At 37.8% G+C, this 14,223-nt stretch overlaps 1 protein-coding gene across 3 annotated transcripts in view; it reads right to left on the bottom strand.

The window, feature by feature from the left end:
- Positions 1–14,223, bottom strand: part of scfd2 (sec1 family domain containing 2) — a 320,234-nt gene that overhangs the window by 247,100 nt on the left and 58,911 nt on the right. For all 3 annotated transcript variants that reach the window (XR_006311787.1, XR_006311785.1, XM_043691021.1), the window contains exons 3-4: positions 13,315–13,442; positions 3,908–4,083 (exon numbers count right to left, since the gene is read on the bottom strand). Coding sequence is in view for 1 of the 3 variants with exons in the window: in XM_043691021.1 (XP_043546956.1) it covers positions 3,908–4,083; positions 13,315–13,442 (304 nt within the window). In the remaining 2 variants the exon portion in view is untranslated. The remainder of the gene's footprint in view (positions 1–3,907; positions 4,084–13,314; positions 13,443–14,223) is intronic.

Below are 14,223 nucleotides of genomic sequence, written 5' to 3'. Positions count from 1 at the left end.
ATGATGTGTGTGGAGGTGCAGGTGAATTTGTGGCGGATATGGAAGTATCCCTTGGGGCCTTGGAGGGAAGTAAGGGGGGGGGGAGGTGTGGGCGCAAGTTTTGCATTTCTTGCGGTTGCAGGGGAAGGTGCTGGGAGTGGAGATTGGGTTGGTGGGGGGTGTGGACCTGATGAGGGAGTCACGGAGGGAGTGGTCTTTTCGGAACACTGATAGAGGAGGGGAGGGAAATATATCCCTGGTGGTGGGGTCCGTTTTCAGCATCTGCAGTCCTCACTTTCTCCTAAGAGAAAATGTTGAACAATTACCATTTTTGTTATCTCAGACTCTTAGCAGGTTAAGGTCACCAGCTCAGAGGTCCTGGAGTGTCCTAATTCCATGAGCATACACTCTTCACGCAGCCAATAATGTCTTCACAGCTTGGCCATGTTCATCAGACAGATTATAGGTACATACCAAAGAACTACTGTAGAGTGAACTAGCTATTGGTTAAAACTTCTTTGTCATCTAGACATTCGCTGCAACAAGAACATGTGGAATTTGACGGTGAAAATTCAGAGACGATTGCCATAATTTCTGAAGACTGAATGTTTGGAAGGCATTGGAAGAGATGAGCAGAAATGAAAATTTGTCAACTGAGACAAGTACCCACCAAACAAAAAGTCAGCAAAGCAAGCACTTTCTCAACCTACTGTCTTCCTGTCTGTCAATTTGTCAGCAGGAACAAATCTGTCACACAAAGAACAAAAGGTCAGAAAGATTAAATAAAAAAAAAGGAGAGAAAAAAAGCTACTAAGCAAGAAACCAAGAAGTTGATTGTGATTACTAAAATAAATAGGATTTCAGCTGCAGTACCATGACAGTATGACTTAGGATGACTGTGAAACTTACAAGTCGAATGAATAGGAAGTAATAAATGCAAAGTAGGTACATTTCTAAAGTTAAAGAATATTCAGAGAAGGAGCCAACCCAATTCCTCAATTCACATCTTTTTTTCTGACAGAACTAGTTTGTCATCTAAATGCTAAAAAGGAGAAAAATCATTGCCAATTTTTCATTGTTGTAATTTTTTTGTACGTATTTTACATTAGTTTACTTCAACATAAGCCATGTTGAATGACACTGGTGACGACTTAGTATGCTAAATTCATGGGAAAATAACTGAATCAGCCTTGTCAGCATTAATCAAATTTTCTTCCATGCTTTCTCTTCAAACTGTATCAGCAAAATTAACTTACATTCCTTTCTCCCTTATACGCTCATCAAGCTTCTTCTTAAATGCATCTATATTATTTGCCTCTTCCTGCATGTTCTGCATTTTAACCATTTCCTGAGGAAAACATCTCCTTTCCTGACCTTTTGATCAAAGGCCAGGCCTTGATGGAGGAATTGAAGATGGTTGGGGCCTTGGACACTAGTGGATGCCACCATTGCAGATGGGCTCAAAGGGTTTGGCAACAGGGGCATTGTAAGAAATGTGTCTTTCAATTTTTGTGTCTTGAAAACCGCAAGGAGAAAGAACTGTTGTTGGATTTATCAGGATGGTTACATAATTTCACAAGAAGGAATTCGATACCAATTGCAAACTCTATTTTCTGAAGCTATGTGTTCCTGTGATGTGTAACTGATCAAGAGTTGAGGAGTTGTTTACAAGTGAAACTGATTAATTCTCAGATAACTGAGTAGGTTGGAACTGGAAATAAATTACAGAGATATAGACACACAAAGAGAAAGTACAAAAGGATGCATTGTTGTTCTCCTCAGCAGAAGCTGCCTGTTCTCTGGAGAAACAAATCTCAGTTTAAACTTGAAGAAAACCAGTAAACTTTCATCCATCAGTAGTTTGTGAGCTGTGAATTCATCAGAGATATTTTCCAAGTGAATCAATTACTCTGTACTTCTTACAAAATCAGTAGAAGCTTCTGAAGTCAACTGAAAACTAATCACCCTCATGAATATGGTGGGAAGGCACTGACTTGAACTGCTACAGCTAAGGGATCTTGCTGTAGTCAGCAGGCAAGTGGAAATATATCCCCCATTTGAATAATTATTCAAATTGCAGGACCTTCTCAATTACTTTTTATTGTGATGTATTCTAAGGCTGTCACATTGTTATGTGACAAAGTGCAACAAAGTCCAATCATTTCTCCAGTTTATTCCAAATAAGGGTGGCCATTTTCAAGCCTAAGCCCACAAACGTTTGGCGGTCAAGTCAATGAGAAATAAGAGAATTGAGTAGAGTATTTACCATAAATATAAAATTACATACACAAATATTTTAAATGGTACTTGGTTAATTGCTCCCAATCAATTATTTCAGTCACATTGTTGTTAACTAAACAGTAATTCTTTTGCAAAAAATCAAGACAATCAATCAGTTTATTCCTTCTTTGCACTCAACAAACGAGGAAAATCTTCCACTTGTTGTGAAATTGAAGGAGTGTATTGTACCTTTAAGAGAGAGTGAATGCTGGTTTGCACTGACAGCTTACAAGCACCTGTCATATGACTAGCTAGCAGTGTCAGGGTCTACTGGAAAATTGAAAATTTGTAACGTATGGCTGTGAAATAGATAACTGACTTTGTTGCTGTTTTGACAACAATTTGAATTAAATCAGTTTAAATTCTGTCTTGGATTTCTAAAACGCAAGAGTTTGAACTTATTGTTTTTGACAACATCGAACCAAAGAGACAATCTGATGTTGGAGGTATAGAAAAAAAAGGCAGACAGTTTGAAAGTCAGAGAGTAATTGCCAGAGACCGAGCGAGAGAGAGAAACCCAAAAGGTTGAAACATTCTCAATCAAAAGACGCCTTTTCATATCAAACATCTTCACAATAAAAAGAAAGACGATGACCCTCTGAGATCTTCAGCTAGAAGAAAGACACGGACAATGATAGCCACTGTATAGTTTTAAAATTAAGCTGATATAATTTTAATAAGTGTCTCATTGGAACAGTATACTATTATAGAGTGGGAAGCAGATAATAAGAGTAAGGGAAAGGGAGGGCTTAGAGTTGTGAATAGTTGTTGTTCAATGTTCAATTTTAGAGTTAAAGAATAAATTGATATTATTTCTGTTAAATAGTGGAATTTGGGAGTTCTCGGTCATTGATATTTTAACGGATTATGAGGGGAAGTGAGTTTTGCTGGGTGTTTAGTTTAATTACAAAAGGGGTTCACCACTGTTTTGTAACACTTGCGTTAGCACTTCTGAAAGAGATCACACTGTCACCACTCAATTAGACACGTACTTTGCTTTCACTTTCCAACTAAATTTTCTTCTTTCATGTAACTATCCCATTACATTTATATTAACAAAGCAGAGATGGGACTCTGGGAGTGGACAACCATAGATTTGATCACTGAATATAAATTGTGTAATATTGGTACACCAGATCAATGCAGTAGCTTCAAACTCTTACAACTATTTTTTGTTATTCAGTTGAAGGAGTTGGCTCTGTATTGGGTGTCCATTACACATATACAAGGTCTGATTGTGAAATAACCATACAGGTCATTCTGCTATAACACAACAGTTGCGTTCCTTTGAAACCCCATGCTAGAGAAAATTGTGCTGTGGAAAACCGCTACACAAGTGTAGAAGATTGCTACACTCGTTCAGTAGAAAGTTCACGTTATCCAAACATGGTTCCTAATTCGTCAATTGTGTTATAGCCAATTTGTGCTAACAAAACATGCATTATACAGAAAGACCTATACTCTAATTAAATTCTCAGCCATAAATTTCAAATGGTGAAGTCACTGGATATTCATGAGCCAAAGTTTTCCATCCTATGCCAAGACCTTTCTAAAGTGCATACCAGACTCATCTTTTCAGTTTAATTTCATGGTGCAGGAAACATTGAAACAGGCACTGAAAGAAAAAAAAGTGTGAACAACAACATACCTGTAACAGCAGCCTTTCAAAAGCGAGGAAATTGTCCCATTTTGAGTAGCTTGGATGTCCCAAAGTTTGCACTGTTGCCATGGTAAGTTGCAAGAGCTCACAGTGATTTTCCAAAGCTTTCAAATTTATTTTAAATAACCGGACATAGGAGTTAAGCTGTTCAGGTGTGACTCTACCTGGAGAAAAATAAACGCATGGAAACAATCAAAGGTAAATTTAAAGTTAATTTGGCACATCTTTAGTCAGTTGGCCTCCTTTGAAATGTTGGCTATAATAGAATTAAAAAACTTAGATCAAGAATTTAAGTACTTAATGCTGCGAATATCCTGTGATGTCCAATACCTAACTGTAAAAGTTAGAATACCATTTGCGCAACCACAATACCTTGGCAAATTTAACTGTAAATACAAAAACTTTTGTTTAAACAACCATCATATATGGTCAAACAAAATGCAAAGGCGATGATGTGCTGCAGATGTGCTGCAGATGCTGAAGAACAAGTTATTTCCTCATCTGGACAAAGTGTGCTACTTTTTGAAGAGTATCACTTATTTTGTAGATGCAGCAAGCTGTCACATAAAAATATTAAATGAACACAATCTGCTGTTGCAAGTACAATTGTTTGCCAGGTTCTTCTTCAAATAGAGTCATGGAAACTTTAACATCCATCTTAGAAAAACGCAAATGGGTGATGAACTAAAATAGTCTTACCCAGACCATAGAGGCTGCTCTCTCATTAGAGAGAAGCGACTGGTGGTGATTTAGGCCTCCAGCCGAGGGAAGAGGTTGAGAAGGAGAGTCCTTCATGGTAACCTCAAACCAGTGATGGGAACTGAACCCACGCTGTTGGCATCACACTGCTCTGTAAATCAACAATCCAGCCAACTGAGCTAAACCAATGCACCTTCAACTAAAATAAGAATGAATTAAGAGCATAAGTAGGCCTTTTGGCCTCTTCAGCCTGCTGCACCAATAAGATTATGGCTGATCAGTTTGCGTTTTGAATTACACATTACTACCTACCCCAGATTCCCTTGTTTAACAAGAATTTTCCATGCACGGTAGACTGGTTAGTATGGTTAGTAAGGGAGTCGGGGAGCTAACAAAGTGGATGCAAAATTGGCTTGAAGGTAGAAGAGAATGATGTACAGTGTTGCTTTTCAGACTGGACCAGCAACGTGGCACAAGATTTGGTGCTAGGTCTGGTGTTGTTTGTAATTTATATAAATGATTTGGATGTGAATATAAGTTTCCAGATGACATCAAAATAGCAGTGGACAATGAAGAAGATTATCTCAGAATACTATCTCAGAATACAATGGGACCTTGATCAGATGGGCAATTGGGCTGAAGAATGGCAGATGAAGTTAATTTAGATCATTGTGAGGTGTTGCATTTTGGTAAGGCAAACCAAGACAGGACCTAGTTAATGGTAGGGCCCTGGGGAGTGTTGGTGAACAAAGAGACCAAGGAGTGGTGTGCATTTCCTTGAAAATGGAGCTACAGAGAGGGTGGTGAAGACTATGTTTGACACACTTGCCTTCATTGGTCAGAACACAGAGTGTAGGATTGGGACGTCACATTGCAACCATACAAAACAATTAGTAAGGCCACGTTTAGAATACTGCATTCAATTCTGGTCGCCCTTCTATAGGAAAGTTATTGTTAACTACAAGAGGATGCAAAACTGATTTACAAGGATGTTTCCAGGTTTGGAGGGTTTGAACTATAGGGAGATGCTGAGTCGGCTGGGACTTTTTCTCTTGGACTGTCAGAGCATGAGAGGTAGCCTTAGAGGTTTATGGAATCATGAGGGGCATGGAGATGAATAGTAAAGGTCTTTTTCCCAGGGTGCAGAAATCCAAAATGAGAGGACATAGGTTTAAGGTGAGAGGGGAAAAGATTTAAAAGGATAACCTTTTCAAGCAGAGGATGCTGCATGTACGGAATGAGCTGCCGGAGGAAGTAGTGGGAGCTGGTACAATTACAACATTTAAAAGGCATCTAGATGGGTATAGGAATAGAAAGGGTTTACAGAGATTTAGGCAAATGCTGGCAAATGAGACTAGGTCAACTTGGGAAGTCTGATTGGCACAGACGAGTTGGACCAAAGAGTCTGTTTCCATGCTGTATGACTCTGTAACTTTCACCTTTTTAATGTTGCACTGTTCCCTCGGCACAGTTCTTTGTTGCTAACTGCGGGTTACAAGTTATAGAGCAAAATGTTTGTTAGTTAAAGGAGAGTGGAGGAAGATAAAATTGAAGAGTGATATATTCCAAATCTAATCATTGTTCAATTCTAATTATTCTGAATTGATCCTTAATTCATCCTCAAATAACAACTGTTGCACATTAAGTCCAATCATTGACCCAATTTATTCCAAATGACATTAAAACAAATTCCAGATTATGATTTTTACTGAAGGATTTGGCACCTGCAGTGTCCCTTTAAAATGGAATCTTTAAAGACAGCATCAGATGGATTTTATACATGCTCCTACGTTTTCTATTCAGATAAAGCTCCAAATTTCTGACAGGTAATTCCGATTACAACTTCTTCAGAAATGCGAAGTGTATTTAATCTAATGGGTCCCTTGTCGTGCAGGATAGCCAGGCAAAGTCACATGATGCCCCAATTTCACAGTTGTTGCTGTATTCTGTGATTTACATGTTCAGCAGCATGTAAATGCATAAATGGATACTATAAAAATTCTGGTGTTAAAAGTTCCCGTGTCGTTAATTTCCTAGGCAATCCCCTCAGAGTTTGCTACATTGGGGTTTCTGCAGGGTCTCAACCTGCTAGGTCCATCTACATTGCAATAAAGATTTCTTTTCTGCATTGGAAAGAAAAATGGGAAACGATACTGCCTCAAATGAAGGAAATTAGAAGAAATTGTTCACTGTTTAAAAACTTGTTATTGTGACTTTTATTGACAATGTTGGCTTAGGAGTCACAGTAAGGGAGCATTCTAGATGAAATGGCATTATGTGTTTTTCTGTGAGTGTTTGTAAGACTACGTGCATGTGTGTGTGAGAGAAAGTCTGACTCTGTGTGACTGACTCATAGGTGTGTGTGTGCGTGTGTGAGAAAGTCATGCGTGTACAAGACTTTGTGACTGTGTGAGTGATGGAGTGTGTGCTCAGGGCGCTTTTGACCAGAGACACAGTATTCTAAGCCCACAAGTTCTAGTTTGGATTGTTTTTCCATCAAAAGACTAACAATTACTTAACCTGTTCCTACACATGTGACCATAGCCTGCATGAGAGCGAGTGTAGTCAAATAAGCAGAAGCTTCCATGCTGTGAAGAAAAAGCACCAAAATCTCTTCTCCCTCCAGTTTGGGGAAGTAACAGAAAATCATCTGGTAGCTGTTCTAAATCACCATTTCCCTGTGAATTCTGATGTTGAAAGGAAAAAGGTGTACAACTATCTGCAGAAGCACTGAAAAGGCAAATCCTCAGCCAGTGAATGAAAGATCAAAAACAACGTCACATAATTAGCAAAACATTGGGAGGAGTCAAAAGAAATCCAAAAGAAAACAACTCATTGATATCTGTGATCGAGAATGGAACCAGGACTGTGCTTGACAACTGTCCTCCCCACCCACAATATCAGCGTTTTGTCTTCTCATTTTGACACATGTATGGCAATTTTAAAGAAAGGTATAGAATTTGTAAGAAACAGAGTTATAAATGAGCAATTCATATTTCTTTCATGCCATTGATTAGAAACAGTTAATTACAATTGTCAAATTCTTATTAATGAAGAACCTGATATGCATATTCTTTTATAGCATCCAAATTGTGCAATTCTACCTAACTCATGAGAGTTAGGTAGAATTGCACAATTTGGATGCTTTAAATGAAATTTTCACATTTGTGGTGGCTTCAGTAATAGTGGAGCTCGACTTCCAGCCCAGTGACACCACACATTAGAAACTATAGGTCTGTGTCCGCTGGCTGCAAACACAAAATGCTCATCTTTGTGAGAAAAGAGGTTTTTAACAAAATTCTAATCTCACAGCATTTGATCATCATGGGCAAGGTCAGTATCCCTGAGAATATGGTGGCGAGCCAGTTTCTTTAGCTGCTGCAGTGAAGACATCCTGCTGTAGTCTGCAGGCAAAATGACAGCTAATTCATCTGTCCTGAGTTTATAATATTTAAGGCAAATGCATTGCAGGGCTACGACACTGAATGACAACTACTTGTAATAAAGATGGCATGGCTCACACATTCATAGGGCAGTAGCTCCAGAGTACACCAGCAATGTTAAACTCGCTGATCATTAAGGCTTTAATCCTTTGGAATAAGAATTTGGAGCTCACCAGTCACCCTACAGATGTTAGTTTGAATAATTCAAATGTAGATGGAATAGCTTTATAAAATTATATTTTGGATTCTGATTGCTAGCACTGGTTAACAACTCCACTATCACATCTTGCCATCACCATAATGCAAGAAAAATGATTAAGTGAAACAAACAGAAAATGCCAGGTAAACTCAGGAGGTCTGGCAGCATCTGTGGAGAGAGAAACAGAGTTAACATTGAAGAATAAACAAAGCCGTTCTTTTGTCCTCAGCCAGCAGTATCTCTGCCCCTATATAAAGCAATAATTTAATTAGGGTTAAACAAAAAATTGAAAGATTTCTGCCTTACCATGACGAGGAAGGAGTTCAGAGAAGGTTTACTAGGCTAATACCTGGAATGAGGAGAAAGTGAGGACTGCAGATGCTGGAGATCAGAGCTGAAAATGTGTTGCTGGAAAAGCGCAGCAGGTCAGGCAGCATACAAGGAACAGGAGAATCGACGTTTCGGGCATAAGCCCTTCTTCAGGAATCCTGAAGAAGGGCTTATGCCATCAGCAAATTAGAATCCTGAAGAAGGGCTTATGCCCGAAACGTCGATTCTCCTGTTCCTTGGATGCTGCCTGACCTGCTGCGCTTTTCCAGCAACACATTTTCAGCTAATACCTGGAATGAGCCTTTCAAGGGGAAAGGCTGGACAGTCTAGTCCTGTAACCTCTGGACTTTACAAGTATCAGAGGGAGTGGAGGGCTGCATGTTGCGAGGGCAGGAGATTGGAGGGGGTGAGGAGGGTGGACAGGTTGAGGTGGTCTATATCACTGCGGCAGTTAGGAAAGAATAGGTTCAGGGTGGGTAACAGGTCAGGACGGGGTGTCCAGGTAGATGGGACGTGTTGGAGATGAGAGAAGGGGCCACTCCTACCCCAACAGCACCATCATGTCCACTCTTGCCCCTCTTATCATTTTAAATATTTTAAAATTTCTTGCAATCTTCTTTTGCCCTGACAGCCTCACTCTGCTCAATTTCTACATTTTCCTCTCGCCTTCGATTCTCTTTCCCATCTTTCCCAAACTACCCCAGTTTACTTAAGTTTTTGTCACTGCTCCCAGTTCTTGCATCATGTCTCAGCGTTTGCTCTGCAATACCTTTCAATGATTTTATCTTTTTCTTCAAATGCTGTGTAGAAACCAGGAACACTTTCTACTCTACATGTGCTGAATAAATGCAAATTTTGTATTTATGCCATCAGCAAATTAGAAGCCAACAATATTAGAAAAGTGTGAAAAAGAACACTATTAAAAGGATTAATGGCATACAGAATTCTTTGTAAGCACATATTGTTCGAAAGAGATAGATTAATTGGCCTTTTTACAAGTAGAAGGCATTAATTGGCCTTTTTACAAGTAGAAGGCAAAGAGATTAATTACATGATTTTGGATGATGGCAAACACTCAGGAAAGAGTTTAGGGATAAACCAAGTTCGACCCTTGTTTTGACACCATTCATAGCACCTGTGTGTCTCAGAAAAAATGTACAGACCCTGGGATACAGTACAGACTTAGCGGAATGACACCACAATTTAAAGGCCAAGTTGTATAAATGTGGTTCTTATCCCTTCCAGTTCAGTGTGTTGAAGGCTGATCTATTCGGTGTCTAAAATGAATATGGAATTCAACGTGCCACACCCAGAGAAAGATTTTCCTCTTAGGGAATCCAGAGTAAAGAAGGATAATGTTAAAACTAGAATTAAGCCATTTAGGAGTGAAATCAGTAAATGCTTCTCAACTAAAATGATGGTGGAAATCTGGTACATGACCCCCAGAAAAAGTGAGCTGTGTCTGAGTCAACTTAAATTTTTAACGGAAAGTTGACAGATTTCTGTCATGTGAAGAACTATGGAGTAAAAACAGATGAATGGAGATGAAGTACAGATTAGCCATAATTTTAGAGAATGAAGGAACAGTGACTGAATTCAAGTGACTAAATATGATACTTCCACTCTCACTATTATTACAAATAAATTAAAATTGAGAAAAAAAAAAGTGTACAATATCTGATATATGAATGCTTTTGAGCTACATAAATATAAGATATCTGTTGCAAAGACTAAGACCATTGACAGGCCTTTGGGTATAGACAAGAGGTAGACTGATGTCTAACAACAGAATTAATGGATAGTTCTTTAATTAGCATGAATCAAGCGACATAACCCGGGAACTGTTCTTTAATATCTATGTGTAAAATAATCTGGACAGTTAAGGAATTTTCACCAATATTTTCTCATCATACCAACTAATTGCATGGCATACAATAGGAATGAAGTAGGAACAGAAACATTCATGAATATAAAATAATTTCTTTGAAAATAAAACCAATGGAAATATGTTCAAGTAGCAAAATGTACAGCCGTTGAGGAATATGAACATATCAAACAATCACATACAACTTCAAAAACAGAATTTCAGACAGTAAATTAAATCACAAAAAGGCAAAATTGAAGTTGTTTTTAGTAGCACTAAATATAAAAGTGATACATTAATAACATAAGAGTACTTGTTTAGCCTCAAAGTACCTTCTGCAGTTTTGGTCACTGAATCAAAGAGGACTGAAACCATGGAGAAAGGTACAGTGCAAAACTGGAGATGCAGGGATCAAGTCACAAGGAGAAATAAAAAGGGTTCTCTTCACCAGAAAAAAAGAACAAGTTGGGCAGCAGGGTGTGGGAAAATAGGAGAACTGTTGAAATAACAAGAATTTGAGGAGGTAAATTACAAAATCTGATTTTTGTGGGTTGGCAGATCGTAGGTCAGTTGCATAAACAGCATGAGTAGTAGTTGCATAAAGCAGAGTTAGAAGGAATATTTTCATGTATATGGAATCTGAAATGCTTCACCACAAATGGTTACTGGAACAGAGCCAATAATAATATTCAAAGAATGATTAGATAAATACGAAAATAATGGCACAGGTAAAGAACAAGGATCTAGCGTCGGAATTAGCTGAAAGGGGAGCCAACAATCAGATTGGGAAAAGGCATCGTTTGGCCTTATTCTAGGCCAAATTTCTATACATCAATTATATATTCTTACCATCTATTAGTTGCACTTCTGGGGGAAAAAAAGACTCACTGAAGAGAGAGTGAAAGAGAATAATTGCTTTTCTGCAACACAAAGTGTTTCCAACAGGATGATGATCATAACCACAATGTGTACATGAGAAACTCAATCCATAACCTAAAAAGACACCCTGCTTCAAATATTGGCTAAGGGTTTATGAATGTAGTGAAGTAAGGACTTGGAAAAACAAGTGTTTAAAATGATTTTTAAAATAGCATCCAGCTGCATGGCTGATATTTCACTTCAAAGTTTATTACATACTTGGACTGATGTGAAGAATAACAATCTTACAGATTATAAGTCAATTCAAATATATGAAGCTATATATTTATACAAAAAGCAAAAAAGATCACATTTTAACCAAAACTAGAAATCTTGCATGAGTCATGTTTGGCATATTGAGTTACTACATTGCACATGTATAAACGATAATAGATTTTTTTTTAAGGAACTATTACACAAATGCCAAAAAGGATATAGAGTTAAACTCCAGGACTCAAAAATGTTTTCCCAACCCCTGTCTATCCCTAAAATGTTGCAATATATGTAAAGGTCACATATCAGTAGAGTAACACCAGTCCTCATCAAAATGGAACAAATACCAAATATTCATTAAAACTGTGAAAAGACGTCATGTAATAAATCACTGTGACTGAATACCAGCAATGTCAGAAAGAAAACACGCAGATTTTATTGAACTTGGTAAGCAAACTGACCATGTGTGGGTTGCAAAAGATTGAATCATTTATCAATAAACAGCAGATTTTAAACCTAAGCAGCTGACTAGCAGCATTTTGCATTAAATGCGGAGAAATTATGTTGAAAAAAGCAGTTATACAGTGATTCATAATTCCTTTGGTATTATCAGAAAACATATTGTCAGCTTTCCTGCAAGGAACAAATTTTATGAAAACTTTGCTAAACTTATCTTTAATGCACTATTTTAAAACGTATTCTTTGTTTTTGAGCACAGTCATATGAAGCCACCGTGGGAGCGAGACATTAAGGCTCCTTGTTGGGCCAATCCCAGGGGCTTCTTCAGCTCGACCTCAAAAACATCAGCATATTATTAGTGCTTTGTTATTTATTCATATCAGCTATGACATAATAAGAAGGTTAATGGGTCATAAAAAAAATGAAAAGCAACAGAATGTTCTATGAATACCAAACACTATACAGTGCATTGAATCACAAACAGTCATAGATATCTCACACATGCTTTTGATTACTTCCTTGCCACATATACAAACAACTTGTCATTTTTTTTCCCTTTCTCATAATTTTATCTCCAGCTTCCTCAAGAGGGCAGTGTGTATTCATGAAGCTAAAATGTTAGCAGAGAATCAAACCACTAAACTTAAAAGATGTTTTGCTGGGCTATTTACAAAGACAAAGACAAAAGACAACAATGACATGATTTCCAATTAGGATAATGTGACAATAAAAGGTACATTCCAATCTAAAGGATATCTCAAGTGAAACTGAAACCATTCCAATTAAATCTGCTTATTTTCAATGCCATTATATTTGTGCGTTGCAGATATGTGAATACATCAAAAGGGATGAAAAGAATATTCACAAAATCAGCTGTTGAGGAGGAATGGGATCAGGGATCAAGGTGCAAAAGGAGAACATCCCCATTGTAGTGTTGCATTGCAACTGCAGGAAGTTATGTTCTGCTTTAGCAGAAGAGCACTGACATAAACATTAGTTTTCAGTCAAATGTTTGAATTTGGTTCCACAGAAAAATGTATCTACATATTTAAATTGACAAACACGAAAACCCAATTTACAAGAAAGGCAACATAATTTTCGGTTGATAGCTATTCAAAATGAATCTCATCCATTTGAACACAATTTGCAAACAAGTGTGGGATAAAAACAATAAGGTAGGTGTGGTGTCCAAGTTCAGAAGTAGAAAGATAATAAGGCGACTAGACAATTCAGCTGAAGGAAAAAAGAATAAATTAGTTGCTTGCATTACCCAAGCTCATCTTTATGGGGAGATTCTCCTTGCTAGCTGCTTCCACTAGGTGCCTCCGCACTTCCATCACAGCCTCTTTTTGTTTCATGTTTAGCATGGACTCCCATAGAGTTTTGGCTGAAGGGTCACTGCAGTAAAATAACAAAAGTTAAAATGAAATATCTGCACAAAATACATGAAGTAGAAAAATTAGAAGACACAAATATATTTTCATACGTATTGCAACTGTTATTTATGCTCTACCTATTTCTATTTTGTGAAAAGAAATGTTTTCACTAAGTCATTTCTTGTCCCTTATGACTTTATTAAAAGCCAGCTGGCAGATGAAATGTCCACAGGACTCTGGCAACACCACTTCAACTCACAGACAGAGCTGCTCAAAGGCAACACAAGACATTTTTCACTTCGTGGAAAAGCACCTTGACTCCATATTTAATCTTGGCAAAGATTAGGAATATGCCAGGTGGGGAAATTGGGAGTTTGAATTCAAATCCTGCCATAATTAAAGACAGAGGACACGAAGATCTTTTCCAGCTTTCTGCTGAAATGTGATGGTCAAAGCCTCCACCCATTTTACATTCACCACATTCTAGAATGTTATCATTTGCAACTGTTAACTGAAAAGACAAAACTATTCCAGTGAGTTCAGCCATTTGGTGGACCTCATAATCTGTTTATTTTATAGAGTCACTGCTTTAAGAAACTCTGTAAAATAACACAGTGCTCTTACAGCAAATCTATTTGATTAATACATGGAGGTTAAGTTACAAGTCAAAGTTTTCATGCAGAGGGTTATACGTGTATGGATCAAGCTGCTAGAGGAAGAGGTGGAGGCGGTACAATTACAATGGTTAAAAATCATCTGGATGGTTATATGAATAGGAAGGGTATAAGAGGGATTATGGGCCA

The sequence above is a fragment of the Chiloscyllium plagiosum genome, chromosome 1 (genome assembly GCF_004010195.1).
Source record: "Chiloscyllium plagiosum isolate BGI_BamShark_2017 chromosome 1, ASM401019v2, whole genome shotgun sequence".
Classification (NCBI taxonomy): Eukaryota; Metazoa; Chordata; class Chondrichthyes; order Orectolobiformes; family Hemiscylliidae; genus Chiloscyllium; species Chiloscyllium plagiosum.
This window is presented reverse-complemented; position numbering and strand designations above follow the sequence as displayed.